The 24889-nt window shown below is 38.1% G+C and overlaps 1 protein-coding gene across 1 annotated transcript; it reads right to left on the reverse strand.

Moving 5' to 3' along the window:
- Positions 1–4346: 4346 nt before the first annotated feature.
- LOC136388845 (olfactory receptor 51L1-like) lies at positions 4347–6204 on the reverse strand. The gene is made up of 2 exons (XM_066360653.1): positions 6173–6204; positions 4347–5301 (listed from the first exon to the last, which is right to left on the reverse strand). Exon 2 carries the CDS (start codon positions 5292–5294, stop codon positions 4347–4349), a length of 948 nt encoding a protein of 315 aa, XP_066216750.1. The 5' UTR covers positions 5295–5301; positions 6173–6204.
- Positions 6205–24889: the final 18685 nt, after the last annotated feature.

Raw genomic sequence — 24889 nt, forward strand, 5'->3', positions numbered from 1 at the left:
TAGTAATAAGAATATTTTTTTCTGAAAAGATGAAATAACCCAGGCAAATTATGAACAAGACAACCAATTGATAATCTGTCTAATGATATTTTTATTTTCTTTCTACCTTCATCTATTGCAATAAGACTTATTTTAAATGATTAATTGCTATATTCATTCTCTCTCAAAGATCAAATACTAATTTTGTACTTTGTTTTCTAAGATAACATCATTCTCTAAAATCTCATTATTTTTCACAAATCTTAACCATAGAAACCCATAGTCACATTTCTTTTTCTTTTAAATAAAAAGAGACTTTGTTGACTGAACTGATAGGGAAGCAAATAGGACAACACCTCATTTCAAAATGAGGTTTTTTTACTACAGAAAACAATTTAAATGTATTCTTCCATACTTAAAATTACCTCATTACTAATTAATATTATGAGCAGAATTAGAATAAGGTCAGTGTGTGTGGTGGGAAATCTGGAAAAATCTCATTTTCTTAACATGGTATCTTTGCAAGACCACAAGTTCATCATTCAGCCCAATTCAGAGTTTATGTGGAAGGTATAGGAAAGTTGACAGGAAGGTGGCATGGCTTAAGATATATAAGATAATGAACACTGGTTATTTGATCAGCAGAAATTATTTGAATTCTATAACCTAAACTCTGAATTTTTTGTAACTCATCTTATTAGTTGTTAAAGTGCATTTTTTTAAATCAGTATATGGATTGATACATAATATGGGCACAGTCTTCAGTGCAGCAAGGAAATAGAAATCATAGCACTTTTCCTCAAGGCATTTACTTGAACAAGGACAAGGCTACACTAAAATAACCTTGTAACCTTGTGCTAATATCTAAAGTGGGACACCTAAAAAACATAAAAAAAAACCAAAACCAACAGACAGACAAATGGCCCTGACCAGGCAGTGGCACAGTGGATAGAGTGTTGGCCTGGAATGCTAAGGACCCAGGTTCAAAGCCCAGAGGTCGCTGGCTAGAGTACAGGCTCACCAGCTTGAGCACAAGGTTGCCAGCTTGAGCATAGAATCAAAGACATGACTTCATGGTCACTAGCTTGAAGCCCAAGGTCACTGGCTTGAGTCCAAGGTTGCTGGCTTGAGCAAGGGGTCACTCATCTTTCTGGAGCACACCCTCCCTGGTAAAAACACATATGAGAAAGCAATCAATGAACAACTAAGGTGCCACAATGAAGAATTGATGCTTCTCATCTCTCTCCTTTTCTGTCTGTCTATCCTTGTCTGTCCCTCCATCTCTCTAAAAAAACAACAACAAAAAACCAGATAAATGGAGCAGAGAATAATTACCATGTGAGACATATTAGAAAGTTCTCACATATGGTGGAAATAAAAGAGAAAAAAGAATAATATAACTAATATTTAAGAGACAACCTGCCCTAGCTATATACTCAGTTGATAGAGTGTCAACCTGAGCACAGAAGTTGCCAGTTGGATCCTGGTCATAACACATACTGGAATCGATTGATGTTCCTGTCTCTCTCTCTCTCTCTCTCTCTCTCTCTCTCTTTCTCTCCCTTCCTCTCTATCTGAAATCTATAAATAAAAAAAATTTTTTTTGAAAAGACAATGAATGACTCATCATTTTTAAAACAAACTTGTACAATATAATTTGTTTCTGCAGTTTATCTTTGGAATAGAGTCTTAGAAGTGGAAATGATGGATCAAGGAGTAAACACGCATAATTTTGTTAAATATTGACAAATTTTCTTCTCTAGAGGTTCTCTTCCTAAAATTCAAAAATATATAAGAATGACCATTTCCATTCTAGTGTTGGTAACAGAGTATGTTACCAGACTTCTCAGTTTTTGACAATCTGATAACTGAGAAATAGAATCTCAGTACCATACTAAATTAATTATGTATCTATTCTTCTGAGTGAAGTGAACATCATTTCATATGTTTAAAGATCATTTTTATTTCTTTTTCTGTGACCTCTCTATATTTTGCATATTTTTTTGTAGGATTGGATTTTGGTCTTTTTCCTAAATTAGGAATATTACATCTTGAGCTGTAAAAAAAATTAGTGTTCTGCAGATTTCAGTAATTTATGTCTTTCTTGAAAACATTAATTTAAAGTTTATAGAGAGAAAAGTCCAGGCCCAGATAGCATCTTTAATAAATCATTTTAAACATTTAACTAAAGAATAACAGAAACCCTACACATGTATTTCTAGAAAATATTTTTTAAAAGATTACTTCTTAATGATTTTTATGAGGTAAGCATAATGTGTATGCCATAACCAGATAATAATATTGCAACAGCCTAGGCTGCAAGTTCTTTATTCTTTTTGAAAAAATCTCTAAATTTTATTTTTCAATTACCGTTTATGTTTACTATTATTTTGTATTAGTTTCAGGTGTATAGCACAGTGGTTAGACAATCATAATCTTTATAACATACTCCCCCTGATATTTCCAGTACCCATCTGGAACCATACATAGTTATTAAAATATTATTGACTATATTTCCTATGCTGTACTTGACATGCCTATGACTATTTTGTAAGTACCAATTTGTACTTCTTAACCTTTTTCACAAGTTCTGTACTAAACTGTGACATAGGCAGTGCTTGTCTATGTCCATCAATGCACCTCAGAGTCCTTTCTCTTCTGAGGTAACACGAGATAGTTTGGGCAAGCCTTAAGTTTCTCCTGGAGATTGGAGAATGTTAACAACACATGTTCTTTCTACACTTTGTATCCTCATGCTATCTCCTTTTCCTGGAATACCTTGTCCAGTGGTGTGCTGATAAATGATTAACAACCAATTTAGGAGAAAAAAAAAAATTTAAGTCCTGGAATTTAGTGTTTACTAATTTCTGTTGTCTAAATACTCTCATCATAACCAATTTCAAATTCTAATGTGATGTTACAAACTATGGAGTTGAAACAAAATATATACAGTTGGCTTTTGTAAGCCAATACAAGCCAGCTTCAGCACACCAATTTCTTCCCCAATTTGTCCAGCTGGTAACAATGAATTTGACCCACAATGCACAACCAAAATGTCAACTACTTCAATTCCTGATCCCCAAATCTTAAATTAATATTGACTACTATGTAATAATAAAAATATTGTTCTACTTACCTATTTTAAGGTTAGCATCTATTAATTTTGTTAATCTTTATGCATATGTATCTCTACTATTAAACATTAAAATTTTAACATTAAAACCCATGAATTCCAGTATATAGATACCCACAGTATTAAAAGTGATAATTACCACAATCGGTATTTAATGGTTTTCAGCCTCGTTTCACTAGATGAGTAAATAGACAATAAGAGTTACACATACAACCATTTTATGAGTACTCACGATAGCTGGGGGAGACCAGCCCTATAGTTTTATGTTAGTGTAGCAGCCATGACCCTATTCTCAAAAAGTTTGTAATACAGCTAAGAGGAAAGTAAATATCTATGAAATAATTAAATATCACCAATAAAATTGCACATGTTGTCATCTTAATGAAAGAGAAAAAAGAAATGTGTTATCTACAGTATTAAAGATCCACACAGGCATGTAGAACAAGAGGAGGAAATATTATTGAAAGATGGGGTAGGTTATTGTGCACAACTCCCAACCCACTCACAGATTAAGCCATGAAATCCTGTGCTTTAGTACTGACCAGGAAACCTGCACTACTTCCCAGACATTTATACCTGCACTGTTGGGCTTTCTTGAGCATCTCCTGTGTTTCTGCCTCAGTATTTGACGGTCAGTTAAAAGAGCAGATAAGGCAACAGTAGCACTGGGAGACAGGACAACACTGCTCAGTGATGAGATGAAGACTTAGTTTATAGCCAACAGCCACAGTAGCAATTCAAAATTCTGCCAGGAACTCAAGTTCCAAACTTGCTCCAGAAAATCAGAAATATTTTTATAAATAGTTATAATACTTTGGCAAGTAAAACAAAATATGGGCAAGCATTACAAAAAGAGAGAGAAAGATTGATTTCTGGGTTTTAGATCATAAATATTAGAAATTATATAAACATAGTTACCTTTTATAAAGACAATTATTTCTATTATTATCATTAAAATAATTTAGTAATGTTAACAAATTTTACAGCTTTCAAAAACAATCTATTCTACATACATTGTTTATTTTAACTCTCATAGTTATTAGGGGATAGAAAAAGTTCATGCTAATCACAATTTGGCTCTGAAAATTCTAAAGATTGGTGATAAACAAGTTAACATATCTAAGAAGTGAAAGAATTAGAAATTTAAACAGAGAAGTCCCAAATATTTTACTTCTCATTTACTCCAATAGTTGCCACAAGATTTTTCAGTGGAAAAAGGGCAAGATAGAGTTACTTAAAACCTCCTCTTTAGCCCAAACTTGCGGAGAATTCCTCGACGAATCTGTTTTGTCCTCACACTGTACACAATAGGGTTAAGCACTGGAGGAAGGAGCAGGTAGATGTTAGCCATGAGGATGTGGACTATGGGAGACAGATGCTTCCCAAAGCGATGGGCAATTGAAACTCCAATAACTGGCACAAAAAAGATGAGCACAACACAGATGTGAGATACACATGTGTTGAGTGCTTTCAGCCGCTCTTCATGAACTGCAATTCTCAGCACAGCATTCAGAATCAGGATGTAAGAAAGAAGAATAAAGACTGAGTCCATGCCCAATGTGGCAATAACTATACACAGTCCATAAATACTATTGATCCGGGCATCTGAACAGGATAATTTCAGAACATCTTGGTGCAAACAGAAGGGATGAGAGAGAACATTGACATGGCAGTAGTGATATTGCCTCAGTAACAAAGGTGTAGGCAGTACAACTCCCATGCTTCTTACCAAGCAGGCCAAACCAATCTTGCTTATTACACTGTTGGTGAGGATGGTGGTGTAGTGCAGTGGACGGCAGATAGCAACAAAACGGTCAAAGGCCATGGCCAACAGCACTGAGGATTCCAGAAATGTGAATGTATGGATGAAGAAGAGCTGAGCATAGCAGTCACTTGCCTGGATCTTCCGAGTATTCAACCATAGCACAGAAAATATAGTGGGAAATGTAGACAGGGACATACCTATGTCATTTAGTGCCAAGATGGAAAGGAAAAAATACATGGGCTGGTGGAGTGAGGACTCAAACCAAATGACAGAGAGAATGGTAACATTACCAATAAATGCTCCCAAGAACACAAGGCAGAATAGAATTGAGAGCCAAGAATGAGCATACTCCAGTCCAGGAAAACCCTTCAGCACAAAAATGGGCTCCGCAGTAACACTGGTATTCCAGACAACCATGGTGACCCTGGCAAACAGTGCGGAATAGTTTCTATTATCTTTTTTATCCTTCAAAGTTATCCCTTGTGAGCATAAACATTGCAATCAGAATACAACACATCTATCCTCTAACCTCACACCTCAAGGAAGAAAGGAGGTACCTCTTCTGGTTCTCATGCAAGAAACATTTTCCAGTAGCACCAAATCCTGGAACAAAAATGTGCACCACACAAATCTGTTCATCACCAACAAGAATTAGGTGGATTTGCATTGACCATCTGCCACTGATCAGTTATCTTAAAATTATTAAGAAAGATTAGAGTAGAATATGATATTTCAGACATTTCAAAATTGTTTACCTCTAAAAAAGATGACACCCATTTTCCCTCCTGCATAAACTGTACATTGTTTTAATGATTTTACTCTCTTTAGCCCTTGTATATTAACACAAACTATGCTAAAATCTACCTACCATTTATTTACAATTAAAAAATTAACACCTACCTGAAATTTACACATATACCAATTTCATCAGTATGAATGCTTAATCATGTTACTCATAGTCTGTTTCCCAAATGATCCAGTTTTATTTTCTCTTTCTCTGCCTAAGTTTTCCTTCACTGAAAGTAAAGTTGTATTCTCTTTCTAATTTTCCCTTTCTTTTTCTTTTTAATTTTTTTTCCTTTCTCTTCCTCTCGCTCCAATTAATTTACTTTTTAACATCCTTATCCTCATATTCTGCTCGGCTGCCATTTCTTTCTATATTGTTTTTCCTAAATTTGTGTCTTTTCACTGTGTAATTCTTTATTTCTTTTCCAGTCCTTTCATTGCCTCCTTCTTCTAATTTTTCTTTGCATTTCTGTGCTTTTAGTTCTTGCTCTCTTTGCTTTGTTTCTCACCTGAAAAGAGTTCAATCTCTATCTGAAAGTCAAATTTATATTACGGATGCTACAATTTTGATTCTTGGTGGGTCTGAGTTCTTGAGAATGTTTGATTCCGTGAATAATAAGACCTAAATCCTTCCACTGTCCTTATAAGTACGCCTGGTTTCCCCTGTGGTAGAAGACTTGTGATTGGTGTCACCATCTACTGGATCCCCAGATGTGTAATTAATGTAAACAACCCTTAACCACAGCTGTGCCAAGAACATGTGATTATAATTTTGGAAATTGTGAAAATGCGTCCCTACTTCTATCCACCACTCCCAGTCTTTTCTTTCAAATGTAATAGTTTTCTTAAATGAGCATATGAGAGTAAATTCATGATCACTACTTCAACCCAGAGAGATACTAAAATTTCAGCTTTATTAGGGCATTCATATAGAGCTATGGTACTTATGTATTGTATGATGCTAGGCTCTTCTATTATAAGGTCTTTACCACTTCTCCACGAACAAAGTTGCTCATTACCTATGTGTTTAATAACCATTTATTAAGTGATAACAAGGTTCAAATTTCCATACTTAGCTAGTTCCACAACACTTAGTATGGAGCATGGTTTCCCAATACATTCTTTATCTTAGCTTATATCTTGATTACCCACTATTTTGCACTTATTTATAAACTTTAGAAGCAACTTGTTATTTTCCATCAAGATATATATTGAGACTTTTATTGAGAATGCAATTGAATCTATAGATCAGTCTTGGAAAAACTGAAATTTTTAGATTGCTAGATTTTACAGTCTAAGAACACAGACCTCACTTAATAAAGGTCTTTTTTTTCCTCAATATTGTTTTTTACTTTACTGTTACAAGATATTATACAGCTGAAATTAGAATTATTTTTATGTGGTTGATATTAATGTATACTAATGTGAATAGAACTTAGAAATTATCTTTTTCTAAGTCTTTGGTACTAATATCAATATATAAATACAAAATCAATTTATATTTGGTCTTCTGAAAAAGTTACTTTTATTTCCAATAAGTAGTCTGTATAATCTTTTGGACTTGATTTGCATCAATTACACCTCCATAAGTAATGCTAGCTTTTTTCTTTCTTATTTACAATCCTTATAGCTTTTATTATGTTTATTGATATTATGTGCCAGCCTGTCTATAACCAGTGGTGTGACTGGACTGCCCCTCTTGATTCTTATTATGATCCCAAGATGCCTTCAGCAATAACTACCAGGAAACTTTGGAGGGGAAAAAGGTTTATTACTAAAATTACACGGCACACCAGGGACCACATATAGGCCCCGCGGTACGTGGAGAGGGAGACCTGGGGTTCTGCTTTTATAGAGAGCAGGTGGGGCCTGCAGTTTTATGAAGTATCTCTTAATTGGTAAATATAAAACATAAGAGTGGTAATTTAAAGCAGTGGTGGGATTCATACAATTTTACAACCGGTTCTCTACCCTAATGACTGTTTTAAGTACACAAAAAAGATATACTTAAAGGTAGCTTATTATTTCATGCATTTAATACTTAAATAAGAAAAAAAAGGTACACAAACCTAGATGATATTATAGGAAAGTTTTAAAATATTAATGAAAAGAAATATTAAATAATAACTGACAAAAAAACAATAAAACTGTTGTTTAAGATATTTCCATATTACTTCTTGTTGGCATCCTCACTTTCCATTTTTTTCACCTGTGGATGGAATGAACATTACTACAGGCACTTAGAATATGCTGGGTGCACCACTGCTTCAGGATGGCTAAGGGCCAGGAGAAAGAGAGTGGAAAATGAAAAACAATGAAATTATAAAACCTGCCAATTGTATTTCTCAGAATTGGAAAAGAGCATCCTGCTTGCTTAAGTAAGAAAGTACATGAATGTACTGGAATGTAAGAAAGGTGAGGGGCCTAAACTATTGCCCTTAAGCCAGGGGTCCCCAAACTTTTTACACAGGGGGCCAGTTCACTGTCCCTCAGACCGTTGGAGGGCCGGACTATAAAAAAAACTATGAACAAATTCTTATGCACACTGCACATATCTTATTTTAAAGTAAAAAAACAAAACGGGAACAAATACAATATTTAAAATAAAGAACAAGTAAATTTAAATCAACAAACTGACCAATATTTCAATGGGAACTATGCTCCTCTCACTGACCACCAATGAAAGAGGTGCCCCTTCCAGAAGTGTGGCGGGGGCCGGATAAATGGCCTCAGGGGGCCGCATGTGGCCCACGGGCCGTAGTTTGGGGACCCCTGCCTTAAGCAATAGCTGGCAAGTGCTTACCCATGAATATGACTGTAGCCAAGATTTCAGATAGCTGAAGAAGTGCTGGGAGAACATTAAAACTCCAATCAAAAACATGATGGCCCATGAAAGGAGAGAGAAAGTGACCCAGAGTGTCAGCCCACTTCTGAGCACCCACTTCCTTCTGCCGGGGAAGGAGGAGATGGCCAGAACGCCGCCGCACTGCTCCACTTTCATTCATTTTCTGACTGGTGGGGACAACTGGGCTTTAAATGGCTGGCTGGCTCAGTGGTCAAGCAAGTGAGGTTGTGAGCTGAGAACAATGGGTAATATGCAATTAAGTATTTATCAATGTTCTAGTTTCAGGGTTAGGCCTATAAGAAAAATAGGCCTATTAGACAACTATAGTTATGGAGTATTATTCATCAGCAATGCAAGGAGTATGATTTATCAAACAGTATAATCAGCACAGAAGGGCTGCTGGCTCTGCAGGCAGTTTTAAAAGGGCAATGTTGTGCCTTGCAAACAGCTGCAGAACCCAACCTGCAGAAATCCAAATGTTGGGTCACAAGTTACAATATTAAATTTCTTATATGACCTCAGTATTTATTAGGAATTAACACTTGTGAGAAAAAGAGAGAGAGAGCAGCACTGGGCAAGGAGAAAAGCTGAACAGTCTTGTCCAATACACTGAGCCTCTCTGCTGCATTGCTCAAAAGACTTTTCCTGTATCTAGTAAGAATGGCATGCATTCACTTCGCAGCTTCACCCATTCACCGAATGGACATCCTGAGAAGGGTGTGGCTGCAGGGAAAAGGCTTTCTGAAAATGAGGCAAACTACAGGGACCCTGGTCATGGCATGTCTCACAACTCAAAGGATTCTCACTAATCTTACTGTCTCCTTTCTTTTCTCCTTTCTTCCAGTTGCTCTTACAAACTAAAAATTATTTTTTATGCACAGTAACTGGAGTTTTTCAGAAATCACTCCAAGATACTCTGTATTTTCAATATATCTTTATTATATGCGGCTTAAGTGTCTGTCGCCGATAGCTTATTGGTTGCTTGTGTAACTGTACTAGCCAATGGGGTGAAGTTGCCACGGCATTCAAATAGTCCCGCCTTCTGGCATGCCACCTCACAAATTGAGGTTAAAGATTGGAGCAATTATTATGCTGTTAAGAAATCTTAACACCAGAAGGGGTCTTTGCAATGGTACAAGACTAGAGGTTCTCCAATTGAAAAATAATGTCATAATAGATAAGTCTTTGACTGGCTCCTCTAAAGGTGAAATACATGTCATTCCAAGAATTGATTTGGCTCCATCTCAAACAGGGTTGCTGTTTCAATTGAGACGTGGACAATTTCCTGTAAAACTTGTCTTTGCTATGACCATCAATAAGTCTCAGGGCCAAACGCTTAAGCATGTTGGCATTTTTTTACCTCAGCCTGCATTTGGACACGGTCAACTTTATGTTGCCTGTTCAAGAGTTCGTGAAAGAATGGAAGTAAAATTAAAAATAATCGATGGTCCTCTGCAAGGCGAGCTTAAAAATGATGGAAAGATCTACACAAGAAATGTTGTGTACAAAGAGATCTTTGACCTGTGAATTAACATTTTATTATTTAAATCACCTTTATTTATTGAGCTAGCAGTGGCTCTTAAGAAATGTACTGCCAGTGGTTTCCTTCATTGCATTCTACTTTAAGCAATTAAGCAAGTAGAAGGGGGAAACCCCGTGGGGCAGTAAGCAAAGGGGCGTCCTAGCCGCCTGCCCTGGGTAATTCAGTTTGAATTAGCAGACACCTTTGCACAAATCATTTTAATTACAATTTGTAATATCTAGAACAGCAGTCATTTTGTATGACCGCCGGGCTTTCTAGAATATATATATATATATATATATATATATATATATGAGTTTCTCTGAATATATATATTAACTATATTCTCTCTTATAATGAAACACTAATATTAAAATAATTTCTTTATCAAGTTTTCTTTTTATATGACTTGCTCTTTCCCTTTTATTATACCTTTGTCAGTACAATCTTTCTTAACCTGTTTTTGAAATAATATATGTAATGTACTAGCCTCACTTCCCTGGACAAATGTTGATTCAGCTGGCCACACAAAACTCAATTTCCTCATTTCAGACTTCTTATTACCAAGGGATATTGTGTGAGGCCTAATAACTCACTGTGTCAGAATTTTTTTCCCATTGTCTTGATTCTAAAATAGAAAGATAAATACTAATATCTGGCCAAGTGAGGGGGATAGTCCTTCAGTGTAACACTTTCTACTCCCTCCTTATGGCTTTTATTGTGTGTCTGCTTACATACTGCTGTCCTAATCATCTCATTCTTTCCACCCAAGATTTCTTTCTCTACTTGTAGGCGGGAGGATATAACCTTAATAGAACATATTTTTATCTAATATTTCAACTACAATATTAATAATACCTAAACATTGTCAAGCAGTAATTAAAGAGGTTTACATTTATTATATCACTTAGCACCATGACAGTAGATAAAGTTATTAAAATTGTTTAACAAATGTTAAACTGAGTCACAGAGGTTAAAGAACACTGGGGAACAGTATTTTATTTTTTCATTTGCTGTTGCATAAGGTTTTAGAACTGTTTCTATATACTGCTGTATTGCTGATTCAAAATCTGAAATCCGTTTTTGGGTATATGCTCCAGTTTTTATGCAATTTTAATTTATTTTTGTTACAGTTAATGGCATGCACTGGTTTTTAAATTGTAATTAAAGGGCAATGATTCTTGGATTGAACATAACCACAAGGCAATTAATGTTTCACAAACATCACTTTTACATAATTGTAGTTGTTTTTAATTGTAAAAAAATTATCTGATAAAAACACCCTCTTATTTTGTTTTAAGATTTAATCATGGCTTCTTTGAGTAGGCGTAAATGTAAAAACAGTCCTGACACCTTCTGTTATACATGTGGCCGTTACACACTTCAACATCAAAGGTGCAGTATTTCATCATTTGTGATACATACATATATTGCCTATTTTCAAGTTCCCCTTGGCAATCAAGACAAGAATTGGGCTCCTCATATTGTGTGTCATAATTGTGAGGAAATGCTTGTGACTGGACAAAAGGAAAACGCAAAGGAATGCCTTTTGGTATTTCTATGGTTTGGCGTGAACCTAAGGACCACAGCTGTGGCTGTTATTTCTTTCTGATTCATACAAAGGGCATCGGCAAGAAAAAACAGCATATGATCGCATATTCTAATATTCCTTCAGCAATACAACCTATCCCACACTCTGAGACACTCCCGGTTCCAGTTTTCTATGGTTTTATTTCTTCTAAGGATGAAGAAAGTGAACATGGTGATCAAATATATTTTGATAAGATGAATGAGGAAATGGTTGTAGAATCTGAAGGGTATTCTTCTGATGCCAAGCAGTCATTAACTCTTCAGCAGTTAAGCCAACCCGAATTGAATGACTTAGTAAGAGATTTGGGCCTATCAAAGAAAGCAGCCGAGTTATTAGCCTCCAGGCTTCAAGAAAGGAATGTACTTCACCAGTCAGTTAAAGTATCCCATTTCAGGAAGTGTGAACAAATTTTTGTGGACTTTTTTTCCGAAGACAAACACTTAGTTTACTGTCATGATATCAGCAGTCTTCTCAGCCAGCAAGGGGTTATCACATACAGTCCAACAGAATGGCGGCTATTTCTTGACAGCTCTAAATGGAGTCTGAAATGTGTTCTCCTACACAATGGTAATGCTTATGCAGCAGTTTCAATTGGTTATTCAACTCATCTGTGAGATTATAATGACATAAAAATTGTCCTCGACTTTCTGAAGTATGAGGAGCATAACTGGATCATTTGTGTGGATCTTAAAATGGTAAATTTCCTGTTAGGAAAACAGATAGGTTTCACAAAATATCCTTGCTTTCTGTGTTTGTAGGACAGCTGAGCTCGGGAGAAACACTGGACACAGAAGGAGTGGCTGAAATGTGAAGCTCTGGAAGTAGGGATGCAAAATATTGTGAATGAACCTGTAGTTACTTGAGACAGGATAATTTTTCCCCCACTTCACATCAAACTTGGCTTAATGAAGCAGTTTGTTCATTTGTTCAGGCTTTGAATAGAGAAAGTGAATGCTTTCAACATTATTTCTGCTTTTCCTGCCTTGTCTTTCAAGAAGATAAAAGTAGGTGTATTCAATGGACCTCAAATTCGAACCCTCATACTTGACTAAGAATTTTCCAGGAAAATGAATAAGGAGGAGAGAGCAGCATGGCCGTGGCAACAAAAAAGCAGAAAACTGTGAACTTCTGGTTCAAAGGATGCTATTGGCTTTCTGTGACATTGGACGTAATATGAGCATTAAGATTCACTTCCTGAACAGTCACCTTGATAAGTTTCCTGAAAATCTTGGAGCTGTTAGTGATGAGCAGACTACTGCTGGAGCATCAAATGAGATTGTCCTCAAGTACACAAAAGCAAGAGCTGCAAACACAAATTTTTGCCTGAATAGAATTTAAATAAGTTTTGCAGAAATTTTATGATTAAAATAAGTGTTTTATTATGTTCTATTTTGAAACTGTAGACAAATTCTAATGCAATCATATTTTTAGTGTATTAGTGTATTTACTGCGTTATATAAGTTATTATATTTTCACAAAGATGATGCCCAAGAAAACATTCTACTTGATTATGTTAAACTAAATGTTGAAAATTTTACAATATGATGAAAACCTAAAATCTTGAATTGCAAAAAAAAACTATAGCTTAAAGAGGAAAAACTAATGTCAGATTTGAGATCAGCACACTTGAATTAGGTAAGAACAAGTGTTTTTGTGGATGCAACAAAAATTTTGTTCTCGGCCCTGGCCGGTTGGCTCAGTGGTAAAGCGTCGGCCTGGCATGCAGGAGTCCCGGGTTCAATCCCTGGCCAGGGCACACAGGAGAAGCACCCATCTGCTTCTCTACCCCTCCCCCTCTCCTTCCTTTCTGTCTCTCTTTTCCCCTCCCGCAGCCAAGTCTCCATTGGAGTAAAGATGGCCCAGGCGCTGAGGATGGCTCTGTGGCCTCTGCCTCAGGCGCTAGAATGGCTCTGGTTGCAACAGAGTGACGCCCCAGATGGGCAGAGCATCACCCCCTGGTGGGCGTGCCGGGTGGATCCCGGTCGGGCACATGCGGGAGTCTGTCTGACTGCCTCCCCATTTCCAGCTTCAGAAAAATACAAAAAGAAAAAAAAAAATTTGTTTTCCAGTGTAACTTGTCCAAAGTCCCAGAGCTAATGAGTGCGTAAGCCACTATCCTGACAGCTGATCTCTACTGCTGTAGTCTTCAATACAACATAAATAACATTCCTCAAACTCTACTCATGTAGTATTAAAAAGCTTCATCCCTAATCTTTTTTCTTATCTTTTCATCTATTTCAAGCATTCTATGGTCATCTGTAATAGATTTTGCCACTTTGCTACACACTTCTTTTTCATTTCATCACCATGACTGAGCATACCAAACACTGAGACATACTAAATAGTAAGAACCAAAATTTTACTCTTAGAAACCATCTTTATTTTCACCCAGAAGTGTTCTGAGTTTCAACTCAGTGACCCTGACTAGGTTCCACTCTTTAGGGGTGTTAGGTTAAGGTTAAGAGTCCTTTACCAATAACCTCATCTAGTCAGGGAGAGGTTTACATGACCCAAGGTAGTTCCTATGACCCTCCACCTGAGCAATTCTGATTGATATCTTACCATCCCACCCCCAACTCTGGGGCATCCTGACAGTTAGTCATCCCCCATCATTTATCTGAACATTTTTTACTTACCATCACTCTACCTCCCCACAGGTTAAACCACCACATGTGATAGAAGTTTTCCCCCTGCTGCAAGAAATATGCCCAAACTCAGTCCTATATTGACTGAGGCTTTTCATCCTCTTGCTGCTGCTGATGCTACTAGGATCTTATCCCATCTGATCACAGATGCATAAATAAACTTAAAAAATCACCAGGCTTGTGCGCCCCTCCTTTAGTGACCTAACAAGAGGATAATTCAAGTAGTCTCCAAGGCTGTGTTAGTGCCTTGAGTTCTTTGGTTCTGTTATGAAATCATTAAAATGCCAAGTTAAATGATTCTTCTGTGCCAGCGTCAGAGCATTCCAGATGAACATCTTTGTCTTAATGGGGGCAAAAAAATTAGTAAACTTAAAGTGAATTTTTCTGCCCAGATCCCCTCCATTTTAGTGGGCACAGATCATACAGCTGCTGGATACTTTGGACATCATCAACATCAAGATGTAAGGTTCTAAGGTTCTGATACATACCGTATTTTTTTGCTCCATAAGATGCACTTTTATCCCCCAAAAGTGGTGGGGGAAATGCCGTGTGTCTTATGGAGTGAATGTTCATTTTTTTTAGCTGCTGCAGGGCACTGTGCCAGTAAACATGGTAAACATATGTAGAATGAGCGCCAGCAGAAGTGTAATCATACCCAACATGGCGGTGTGCGGAACCCCGGCATCTGCTTAGTGATCTCCTGATTCTGGTTTCTACAGTTGCATGCAGTGCAGGAGGGAAGGTGGGCAATGTTGTGTGAGCACATTCATCTAGCATCTTCGAGGGCAGACATGAGAAGCGTGCTGCATGGTGGAGGACTGTGCTGCAGTTGCTGAGCTCTGTGTGAAGTGCTGATGTCACTTGCTGCCCTATTAGTGCTTGACCAGTTTAGAGCACTTATTAGCAAAACCACACACACACACACACACAAAAAAAAAACACAAACTTTAAAGAAGTGAAGACTTATCTAACTGTAATTCCTGGAGGTCTTACCAGCCAGTTACAACTTCTCAATGTTTCCATCAACAAACCATTTTAAGTCTTTATGTGAGAAGAGTGGAACAAGTGAATGGCAGCTGGTAATCATGATCTGACACCAACTAGATGAATGAAGAGACCCACTATCACTCAAGTTTGTGAATGGGTAAAAACATCATGGCAATCAGTAAAGAATGAAACCACGGTATGGTCATTCAAAAAATGTGGCATTAGCAATGCCTTAGATGGCACTGAAGATGGTATCATATATGAAAATAGTGAAGAAAGTGATACCAGTGATTGTGAGCAACTGAGCTTCTTAAATTCTGACACTAGCAATGATGAGTTCCTGGGGTTCTCAGACAACTAGAAGAGTATTTATTTGAACATCAGTCTCTTCTCATTTGTTAATAATGGTTGTTAATACTGCTGTTGAGTTTACATCGTTGAAATATTGTGGTATATTTTATTAAATATTTTAACACACCATTTGGTTCAAAATATTATTTTCTTATTTTCCCCCTTAAAACTCTAGGTGCATCTTATGGTCAGGTGCATTTTATGGAATAAAATATACAGTATATCTGAGGAACATTATGAATTTTTGACTCGTGGAATGCTACAGGCCTGGAGAATGACCCAGCTCATAAATGGCAACCTACGATAGGTGAAAATCCACGAAGTAGTGACCTTTTACTTATTTTATTATTTATATATATTTTAAGGCTTTATAAACCCTCCCCATACTCATAAACCTTTTTCCATTCTGCTATTAACCTTTCCCACACTCTCATAAACACTTCCTAAGATCTTAAACATTTTCTAATAAATATGTAAAAATACCTATATACCACAAAATCCCATGATATAGCTAAAAATCTGCAAGACAAAATTAGATATATACAGTCTAAAAATCCACAATACAGTGAAACCATAAAAAGTGAACCATGATATGGTGAGGGATAACGGTAACCCCCTTACGTATTTCCCTTTGATTCTAATGTTTAAAATAGGTGGTGAAACTGCCATTTTCTGGAGCACTTTTTCAATCCATTGAGACTTTGCTTTCCTGCAAATTGTCAGCAATTTAGCTCAAATGAGCTCATAAAAATTCTTACAGGTTTGAAAGTTTTTCTTTTTTACATTGATATTAAGAAAGTAAATAAGTGACTTATTAATGATTCAGCCACAGAGAAGGAAAAATATGTCTTTAAAATACAGCAGTGTTTCTCAAAATGTAACATACATACAAATCAACTTTATTGTTAAAAATACAGATTCTGATAGGGGAGCCCATAAGTTAGAAATTTGGCTTTGGTAGTAGTAGCTTTTAGTTGTAATGAATAAGAGATATGTAAGAGATAGAAAACACTTATTAAGGTGACCAATCATCCTCCTTTAAGGAGGACAGTCCTTCTTTTGTAAGTTCCATCCTCCCTTAAAAAGTGTCTTCCTACATGTTCTCCTTTTTGATATTGGAAGACTAATCTGTAAATGTCCGTATTTGATTGATGCAGAGTTGATCCATTGTGTGTGATGTGACATATTTGTATCTAAATGAGTAATTTTTCTTACAATTATTATTAAAAATTAATAGGCATGTAAGTATAATTACAATATAAAATATTACAAATGTTTTTTATTATGAATTTATAATATAGTGTATTATTGTTGCAATGAATAAAATGGGTTTTTTTAAATTTACAATATTGTTTTCTTCAATTTATTTTTGTCCTCCTTTTCATTGTAAAAAAAGTTGGTCATTTTATTAATCTGCCTGATACTCCCTCTTAATGGCTCCCTGGCCTTTAATTTGAAATGTAATGAAAGTTTACCTTCCCAAGAATGTCAGGAAAAGCTTACATTGGGGAGGAACCTGACAATTAGGGGAGTTTAAATCACAATAGTTGTTTGTGAAAGCCTAGCCACAGGAATTACTGTGAAATGTTAGAGCCTATGTATTAATTAGAAACTCAGTTCACCAATCTCAAATCTTTACTTTGTATTGTAAGAAAACAGAGAGTCTTTTCACAGATAATTCACAAAGGCAGATGGTCCCAGAGGTGCCAGGTCCCAGCTGTTCCCAGGAAACATCTGACCCTGGCTGTCTGGAAGATTTACTAAGGATGCCAGATAGACAATGCTGATTAGGCCTGTGCTACATAAAAAGAACTTGAAGAAGAGATGTTTTACAGCGAAGCCTCCACCTCCTGCACATTGTTATGTGACTTACTGCATGGACTTTTTACTTTTTTTTTTACTTTTTTACCTGAACCCTATAAAAACTGCTAGGACTAGGAGAATGTTAAGGCAGCTTCATGAACAGGACTCCCCTGCCTTCTCAGAATACCAGTATTTCCAAATTAAAGATACTCTTTTTTGTGACAGAAACAGAGAGAGAGTCAGAGAGAAGGACAAATAGGGACAGACAGACAAAAGGGAGAGAGATGAGAAGCATCAATACTTTGTTGCAGCTCCTTAGTCTTCTTAGTTGTTCATTGATCCCATGCTCAAGACAGCGACCCCACGCTCAAGCTAGTCAGCCCCACTGAAGCTGAATGAGCCCATGCTCAAGCCTGAGACCTCAGATTTTTGAACGTGGGTTCTACGTGTTGCAGTCTGATGCTCTATTTACTGCGCCACCATCTGATCAGGCAAAGACACTTTTATACACTCAGTCCAGTTCATCACTTTGATTGCAATGACCTGTCCCAAACCTGGTTAATTCTGGTAGCAATTCCAATTCAATAGGTCTTATATAGGCCTAACATTTTGAATTTCTAAAAGCTTCTAGGTAATATCAATGCTGTTGGTGTAAAAATCATACTTTTGAGCCATTGTGAAATAAGGGTTGTTGAAACTGTAGGGAGTGTAGAATCTGTAAATTCAACCAGAAAGTTTTGAGACTGGATACTAGCTGTTGTGTATATATATATTAGAAAAGTATTCAGCTATAAGATGAAATACTGCCATTTGTGAAAACATGGATTGATCTTGAGACTATCATGCTGTTATAGATGGACAGTGAGGAAACAAACATTTTGCCACACAATTAAGTAGCCAAATCAAGGAGTCTTTAATTCAAATACCAGTGACTGCATGGGGACTGTAGTTACCAAATCAGCCCTGAATGAACTCAGGGGTTTGCTTTTAAAGGCAAAAAGAAGCCAAGGGAGAGGGTGAACACCTAGCCAAAGCAGTTTTTCAGAAGCGAAACAGGCTTTCAGGTATCATTGGAAAAATCTAGGGAGAGAGTGCTCAGTGAAGCATTTTACAAAAAGCAAAAGAATGTGCTTGGTTATCTTAGCCTTTTATAGAGGTTGTTAAGGCAGTATTCTGAGGGCTTTCTGGAATATAGACATTAGGGAACATTTATGGCCTTTACAGAACTCGTTTCATTTACTCATCTGCAAATCTTGCAAAACTCAATCTATGGTCAGGGATATGGTGTTTCTACATTTCATTCCCTACTAGTTTTACTTAATTTTTAATCAAATCCTTGGTTTAGTTTCATTGCTATTGTCTTGGATAATTGTATATTGCCCTCTGGTTGTCATTATTTTAATAGAGTTTACACTTTCTTGAGCAAACCTTGCTATAAAATTGATGAAACAGGTTTCTAATATTAGACAAGACAATATTAAAGTAAGAGGACCAATTGCCACAGACAATAGGGTTGTTAGCCAAAGTGATTAATTAAACATTTTCTGATACCAGTTTTCCAACTGTTCAATTTTTTTCATCTTTTTTCTATGTTTTTCTTGAACACAGATAAATTTTTATTAATTATTTTAGAATTATTAGCATAGAAGCAACAAGTTTCTCTTAATGCTACATACAAGCTACCTTGTTGAAGGGAAAGTAAGTGTAAGCCTTTTCAATTTTGTAAAACTATTTCCTCTACACAAATAAATGTGAGGCATAACATATACTAGAATATATAATAGAGGCTCATTCTGTTCTTTAAACCTGTTTTTTTTTCTTTATACAAACCTCCTACAACCTGCATAAACCTTCTGCAACTTATATAAAGCCTCAACTTTTATAAACTTTCTTATCTATTCAGAAATAACTAGCTTTTAATAACAACTTAATTTCTCCCCTTTTTTTTCAAAATTATCTCTATACCTTATACTTTTCATTATTAAAACTATGCAATTCCTTTCTAATTAGTCAGAACTCTTAATTTCTAAAAACCTTAACTTTTAGTGACAACCAAGCTAGCAATAAGCAATTTTCTTTCAAAATGTACTTTTTTGGGGGCTGTCCTTCACCTAAGTAGCCTATTGGACACATGACTAACATTTACAGGTTACTGTACAGGGGTAGTTATGAGCATAAATATATTTTTTATTTATCTTGTAGCTTCTATCCTAGCAAAGGGACCTACACTCTTTTCTATATGACTCATAGCAGCACATGTATTAAACCTTAAGATGACTTGGTCTGGCTTTTCTTTGACCTTAGTTTCCCTCCCTTCCCAAAGTTCAATTTTAAGGAGTCCCACAGTGAGGTTCCTCAGGCTTCTGTCGCAAGTACACGAGCCAGCTTCTGGTTTGTGGCTTGAGTAGGGCATGTCGTCTTTTTCAGGGTCAACTTACAGGGGTGGCTGGGATCCATCTGCATCATTTATGAGGGGGGTTGCTAAGGGAGCTTAGGGAGAAGGGGTGTTGCCCTGCCTAATACAATTTCATACAGGGTAAATCCTTCTTGGTAGGGGGTATATTTAGCTTTCTGTAGAACTAGGGGGAGTAAGTTGGCCCAGTTTTCACCCATTTCTAAAATGAATTTAGTTAAGACTTCTTTCAGAGTTTGGTTCATTCTTTTGACCTGTCCTGAACTCTGAGGTCTATAAGCACAATGTAATTTCTAATTAATATTAAGTGCTTTTCTACTAGCTGTGAGATCTTGGATACCAATGCAAGCCCATTATTAGATCTAATATTAATGGGCAAGCTAAAGGCCCTGGCCGGTTGGCTCAGCGGTAGAGCATCGGCCTGGTGTGCGGGGGACCCGGGTTCGATTCCTGGCCAGGGCACATAGGAGAGGCGCCCATTTGCTTCTCTACCCCCCCCCCTCCTTCCTCTCTGTCTCTCTCTTCCCCTCCCGCAGCCGAGGCTCCATTGGAGCGTGCTGGGGATGGCTCCTTGGCCTCTGCCCCAGGCGCTAGAGTGGCTCTGGTCACGGCAGAGCGACGCCCCGGAGGGGCAGAGCATCGCCCCCTGGTGGGCAGAGCGTCGCCCCTTGGCGATGTGCCAGGTGGATCCCGGTCGGGCGCATGCGGGAGTCTGTTTCTCCCGGTTTCCAGCTTCAGAAAAAAAAAAATGGGCAAGCTAAATCTGGGAATAATTTCATATAGCAATTTCTTAACAACTATTACTGTGGTTTCATTTCTAGTAGGAAAAGCTTCTACCTATCCTGAAAAGGTGTCAATAAAAACTAATAGGTTCTTATATCCCTGTGCTGGTGGTTTTACTTTAGTAAAATCTATCTCCTCATGTTCTCCTGGGAAAGCTCCTCTTTTCCAATTTCCTTTTACAACTTCTCTGCTTTGCTTAGTGTTTACTTGAGTACAGACTAAACACTTGGACACTATGTTTTCCATAATAGATTCTAAGCCTGGAAGATAGTAATTTTTCTTAAATAATTCTATTAGCTTAGTTTGGCCTAGATGGGTAGCTCAATGTAGCTGGCTGATAATCTCTCTGCCTAGGGCTTCAGGTAAGAAAAGTCTCTTATCTGTCCGTTCTAGCTATCCTCCTTTAATTTTATACATTTCTTTCTTATTAGCAAAATCTTCTTCTAGTTGGTTATAAAAAGGAGACTCTGGCAACAAGCATTCTGGTAAAGTCACTAAAATTTCTAAAGGTCTTACTGGTTTTAGGGTTACTTCTTTTGCTGCTTGATCAGTGGCCTGATTTCCTCTTGCCTCTAGTGAGTTTCTTTTCTGGTGCCCTGGGCAATGAATAAGGGCTGTAGTCTCTAGTAACCAAATGTCTTCCAGTAAGGCTAAAATTTCTTTTTTCTTTTTAATGTCTAGCAGATGTCAGAAATCCTCTCTCTTTATAGATTGCTACATGAACATAAGCAGTAGGTAGCAAAAGCATACCTACTGTCAGTATAAATGTTGATCTTCTTTCCTTTGATCCACCTTAACACCTAGGTGAGAGTGATAAGTTCTGCCTGCTGAGCCAAGGTCCTGTGGGGCAAGGCTTGGGCCCAGATGATCTTATCAAGAGTCACTACAGCTTCTCCTGCATGTCAAACCCTGTCTAAGACAAAACTGCTACTATCTGTGAATAGATAGCTGTTCTTTTACCTCAGCTAGGGGTTTATTAGTGAGGTCCAGCCTTGAAGTTTGAACATTGTGTACTACCTCAGAGCAATCATGCAAGGGGATGCTAGGATCCTCGTCAGGAATCAGGCTTGCTGAGTTGATGGCTTGCATCTAAACAAACTTGATGCAAGGCTGATCGATGAGCAGGGCTTGATACTGTGTGATTCCAGCTTTAGACATCTACCTTCCTGGAGTCCCCTTAAACAAAGTCTCTCCTGCATGGAGGCTGTTAAGAACAGTTCTTGCCCTATAGTCAATTTATTTGCCTTTCTTACTAGTATGGCAATGGCTGCTATGGCTCTGAAACAGTTTGGCCATCCAGATGCAACAGGATCTTACCTCTTGGAGAGGTAACTAACAGGCCTGCGCCATGGCCCTAGCATCTGGGTTTAAGACCCCTTTCATGATGCCTTTGCTCTTATGAACAAATGGCTGGAAAAGTTTTGTAATGTCAGGCAGAGTCAGAGCAGGAACCTTAGTGAGGGCCTTTTTGAAGGTTTCAAAAGCCTCTTGTTCCTTATCTGTCCAAATTAGTTCTTGGATTCCTATCATGCAAGAGTACAAAGGCTTCGCTATCTCTGCAAACCTACAGATCCACAACCTGCAGTATCTAATTGTTCCGAGAAATTCTCGAAATTGTCTCTTGGTGGTGGGGGTTGCGATCTGAAGATTGCTTCTATACAGCTGGAGGAGAGAGTACACTTCTCCACCTCTATGTGGTAGCCTAGATTGGTTATCTTAGAAGTGCAGAGTTGTGCCTTTTTAGCTGATACTTAGTACCCCAGAGTCTGCAGTGTATGTAAAAGACCCTTAGTGGCTGTCCAGCAGCTTACCTCTGTTTCTGAAGCATGTATTCTGGATGTTACTGGTGGAAGGCAAGTAGGTCTTGATAGTGCCTTGTCAACAAGGGTCGGTGAATTCTTGAAACTCTGTGATAATCTGGTCCAGGTTAGTTGTCCCGAGATGCCTGCTTCTGGGTCACTTTACTAGAAGGCAAAAATGTCTGACTTACAGGGGCTAGGGGAATAACATGCTTATTTACTTCCCATAAGTCCTGGACTCGACGATAGTCTCTGGTGCCTGGCTTCTGAACAGTCAGTAAAGGGGTATTCCATGGGGATTGACAAGGAACAAGAATACTAGCTTCTAATAGTCTCTTAGTATGGAAAGTTATTCCCTTTTTAGCTTCCCTTTCTTTTTATTCTGATGTTCTAAAACAGCTACAACTACCTTAGTCATTTTCTCAGTTTGTTTCTTCTCTAAGGTGTCTTTATTATTGTAAACTTTCTGAGCTATCTCTAACAGTTGGGGAATTACTATCCCTGGGAAGTCTTTTAATTTTTGTAGCTTCCTCCTAATATCTGGAGCAGACTGTGACATGAAAGCTAACTGTCCTAGCATTTTCTGAAGCCTCTTTCTATATACCTCTAGACCTTGTAGGCTTCCTGCAGTCTTTCCAAGAAAGCCACATGAGTCTCCTGAGGATCTTGATCAACTTCTGACACTTTAGACAAATCCATGGGTTTCATAGCAGCTTCCCTGATCCCAACTAACAGAAACTGGTGAAAAATGTTCAAAGCTTCCCATCCCGCGGTGGTGTTAAGGTCCCATTTAGCCCAGCTAACGAGGAACACCTTCTCTAGGTGGTCTCAGTTATCCTCCTCAAACCCATTCATTCCTAACGTTGCAGCTTTTCTCACCTCAGTTTTGATTCTTTCCCTTTCTTTGGCAGTGAACAAGGTAACTAGGAGCTGCTGACAATTGTCCCAAGTGAGGCAATGTGGGTACAATACAGATTCTAATAGTCCTGTTAAGGCCTGAGGCTTCTCTGAGAAAGGAAGATTCTGAGCCTTCTAATTATACAAGTCACCAGATGAGAAAGGGACATACACAAGAAAGGCCTCTTCCCTTTCCCTTCCCTCGCTGGTGGGGCTTCTCTCAACAGTAAGAGGAATTCTGCTTCCTTTCTCTTTTCTTGCCTCCTAGTTTGCCTTGACAGTGGTTCTAGGCTCCGATGTGGGTGGAGCTGATGAAGAAGAAGGGTATGGAGGAGGTCATTCAGACTCCTCCTCAACAATCTGTGAGACAGGGATCTTCTTTCTTGATTTTGGGGCTGTTGCTAGTAAAACATGATGACTGTCCCTGATGGCACAGCCTTTCTCCAGGGAGGGGGATTTTCTACCAGGGCCCTCCACTGATCTATGTAGGGAAACTGGTCTGGGAGACCCTGGGGCTTAGCTATTATACTCTATAAAGCTCTGACATCTCTAGCATCTAATGTGCCCTGTGTTGGCTACTAAAGGAGGGCTACTCTAATTCACAAAGAGTTTGAAGTTTCCCCCTGCTTAATTCTACACTATAATTATTAGAGAATCCAATTTTGAAATTCTTAAGCATACAATCAAGGGAAGTTTGGCTCTTACTTTGCCCTTCCCCTATTGTTACAAACAATATTAGCACAAATGAGCTTCCCAAGATCACAAAAGGGATCAAGAACCGAGGTTTGTGCCAACTCTCTAAAATGTCCCCCATTGGGTTAACCCCTGGAGAACCAAAGGACAGAGAGCTTTCACACAAAGTTTGACATACAGGGGAAAGGGGTGCCCCATGAGAAGCCACTCAGGTGCTCACCAGGCTGTGACCCTTGCAGGAACTTAAGCAACTCTTTAGCATTGGTGGGTTGGTATAAAGCCCTGACTTGGATCAGAGAGTGTCTGATACCACCCTAAGCCATATGAAGATCATCAAAGAACCACAGGCTGGGGCCCACTTGGGCTCCTTGGTTATTCACCATGGAGCCACAAACTGGAAACTCAGATGCAGGCAACAGAGCTCCTCATTCACACACCATTCACTCAGGGGTTTTCAGTATAATGACAGAATAACAAAGCAAAAGCAAATAATAAGATCTTGGCAAGAACAGACAGCACAAACAGATGTGTCCTGGGAAGTCCAAGACAAGACTTAACTCAGTCCCCACTGGTGTCTTCCTTGAGAGCACACTCACTTTCCACCAATGTCTTGGCCCTGAAGAGCCCATTAGTGTGAGTGTGATTGCGTCCAATCCTCGATCACAATAGGTGAAAGACAGCTAGCCACAAGCAAGTTACAAATTGAGCAGATTGCAAATTTGCTCTACTCACCTCTGTCAGATGACTTCAAATGGGTGGATGGGCATGCTGATTGTCCATAGCTGACTTTCAGCCAGACAGAAAAGACCAGCGGGGCCCTGGAATGTCTCAGGTGGTGCCTCTCCTGCTGGGTTTCCATTCCTGGCAGTTAAGCAGAGGAGGCCAGTTGTCCATGGG

This window comes from Saccopteryx leptura, chromosome 1 (assembly GCF_036850995.1).
Source record: "Saccopteryx leptura isolate mSacLep1 chromosome 1, mSacLep1_pri_phased_curated, whole genome shotgun sequence".
In the NCBI taxonomy this organism is placed as follows: Eukaryota; Metazoa; Chordata; class Mammalia; order Chiroptera; family Emballonuridae; genus Saccopteryx; species Saccopteryx leptura.

What these genes read in the sequence shown, in the direction of transcription:
- LOC136388845 (XM_066360653.1), bottom strand. Translation starts at nt 5,294, where the DNA reads ATGGTTGTCTGGAATACCAGTGTTACTGCGGAGCCCATTTTTGTGCTG.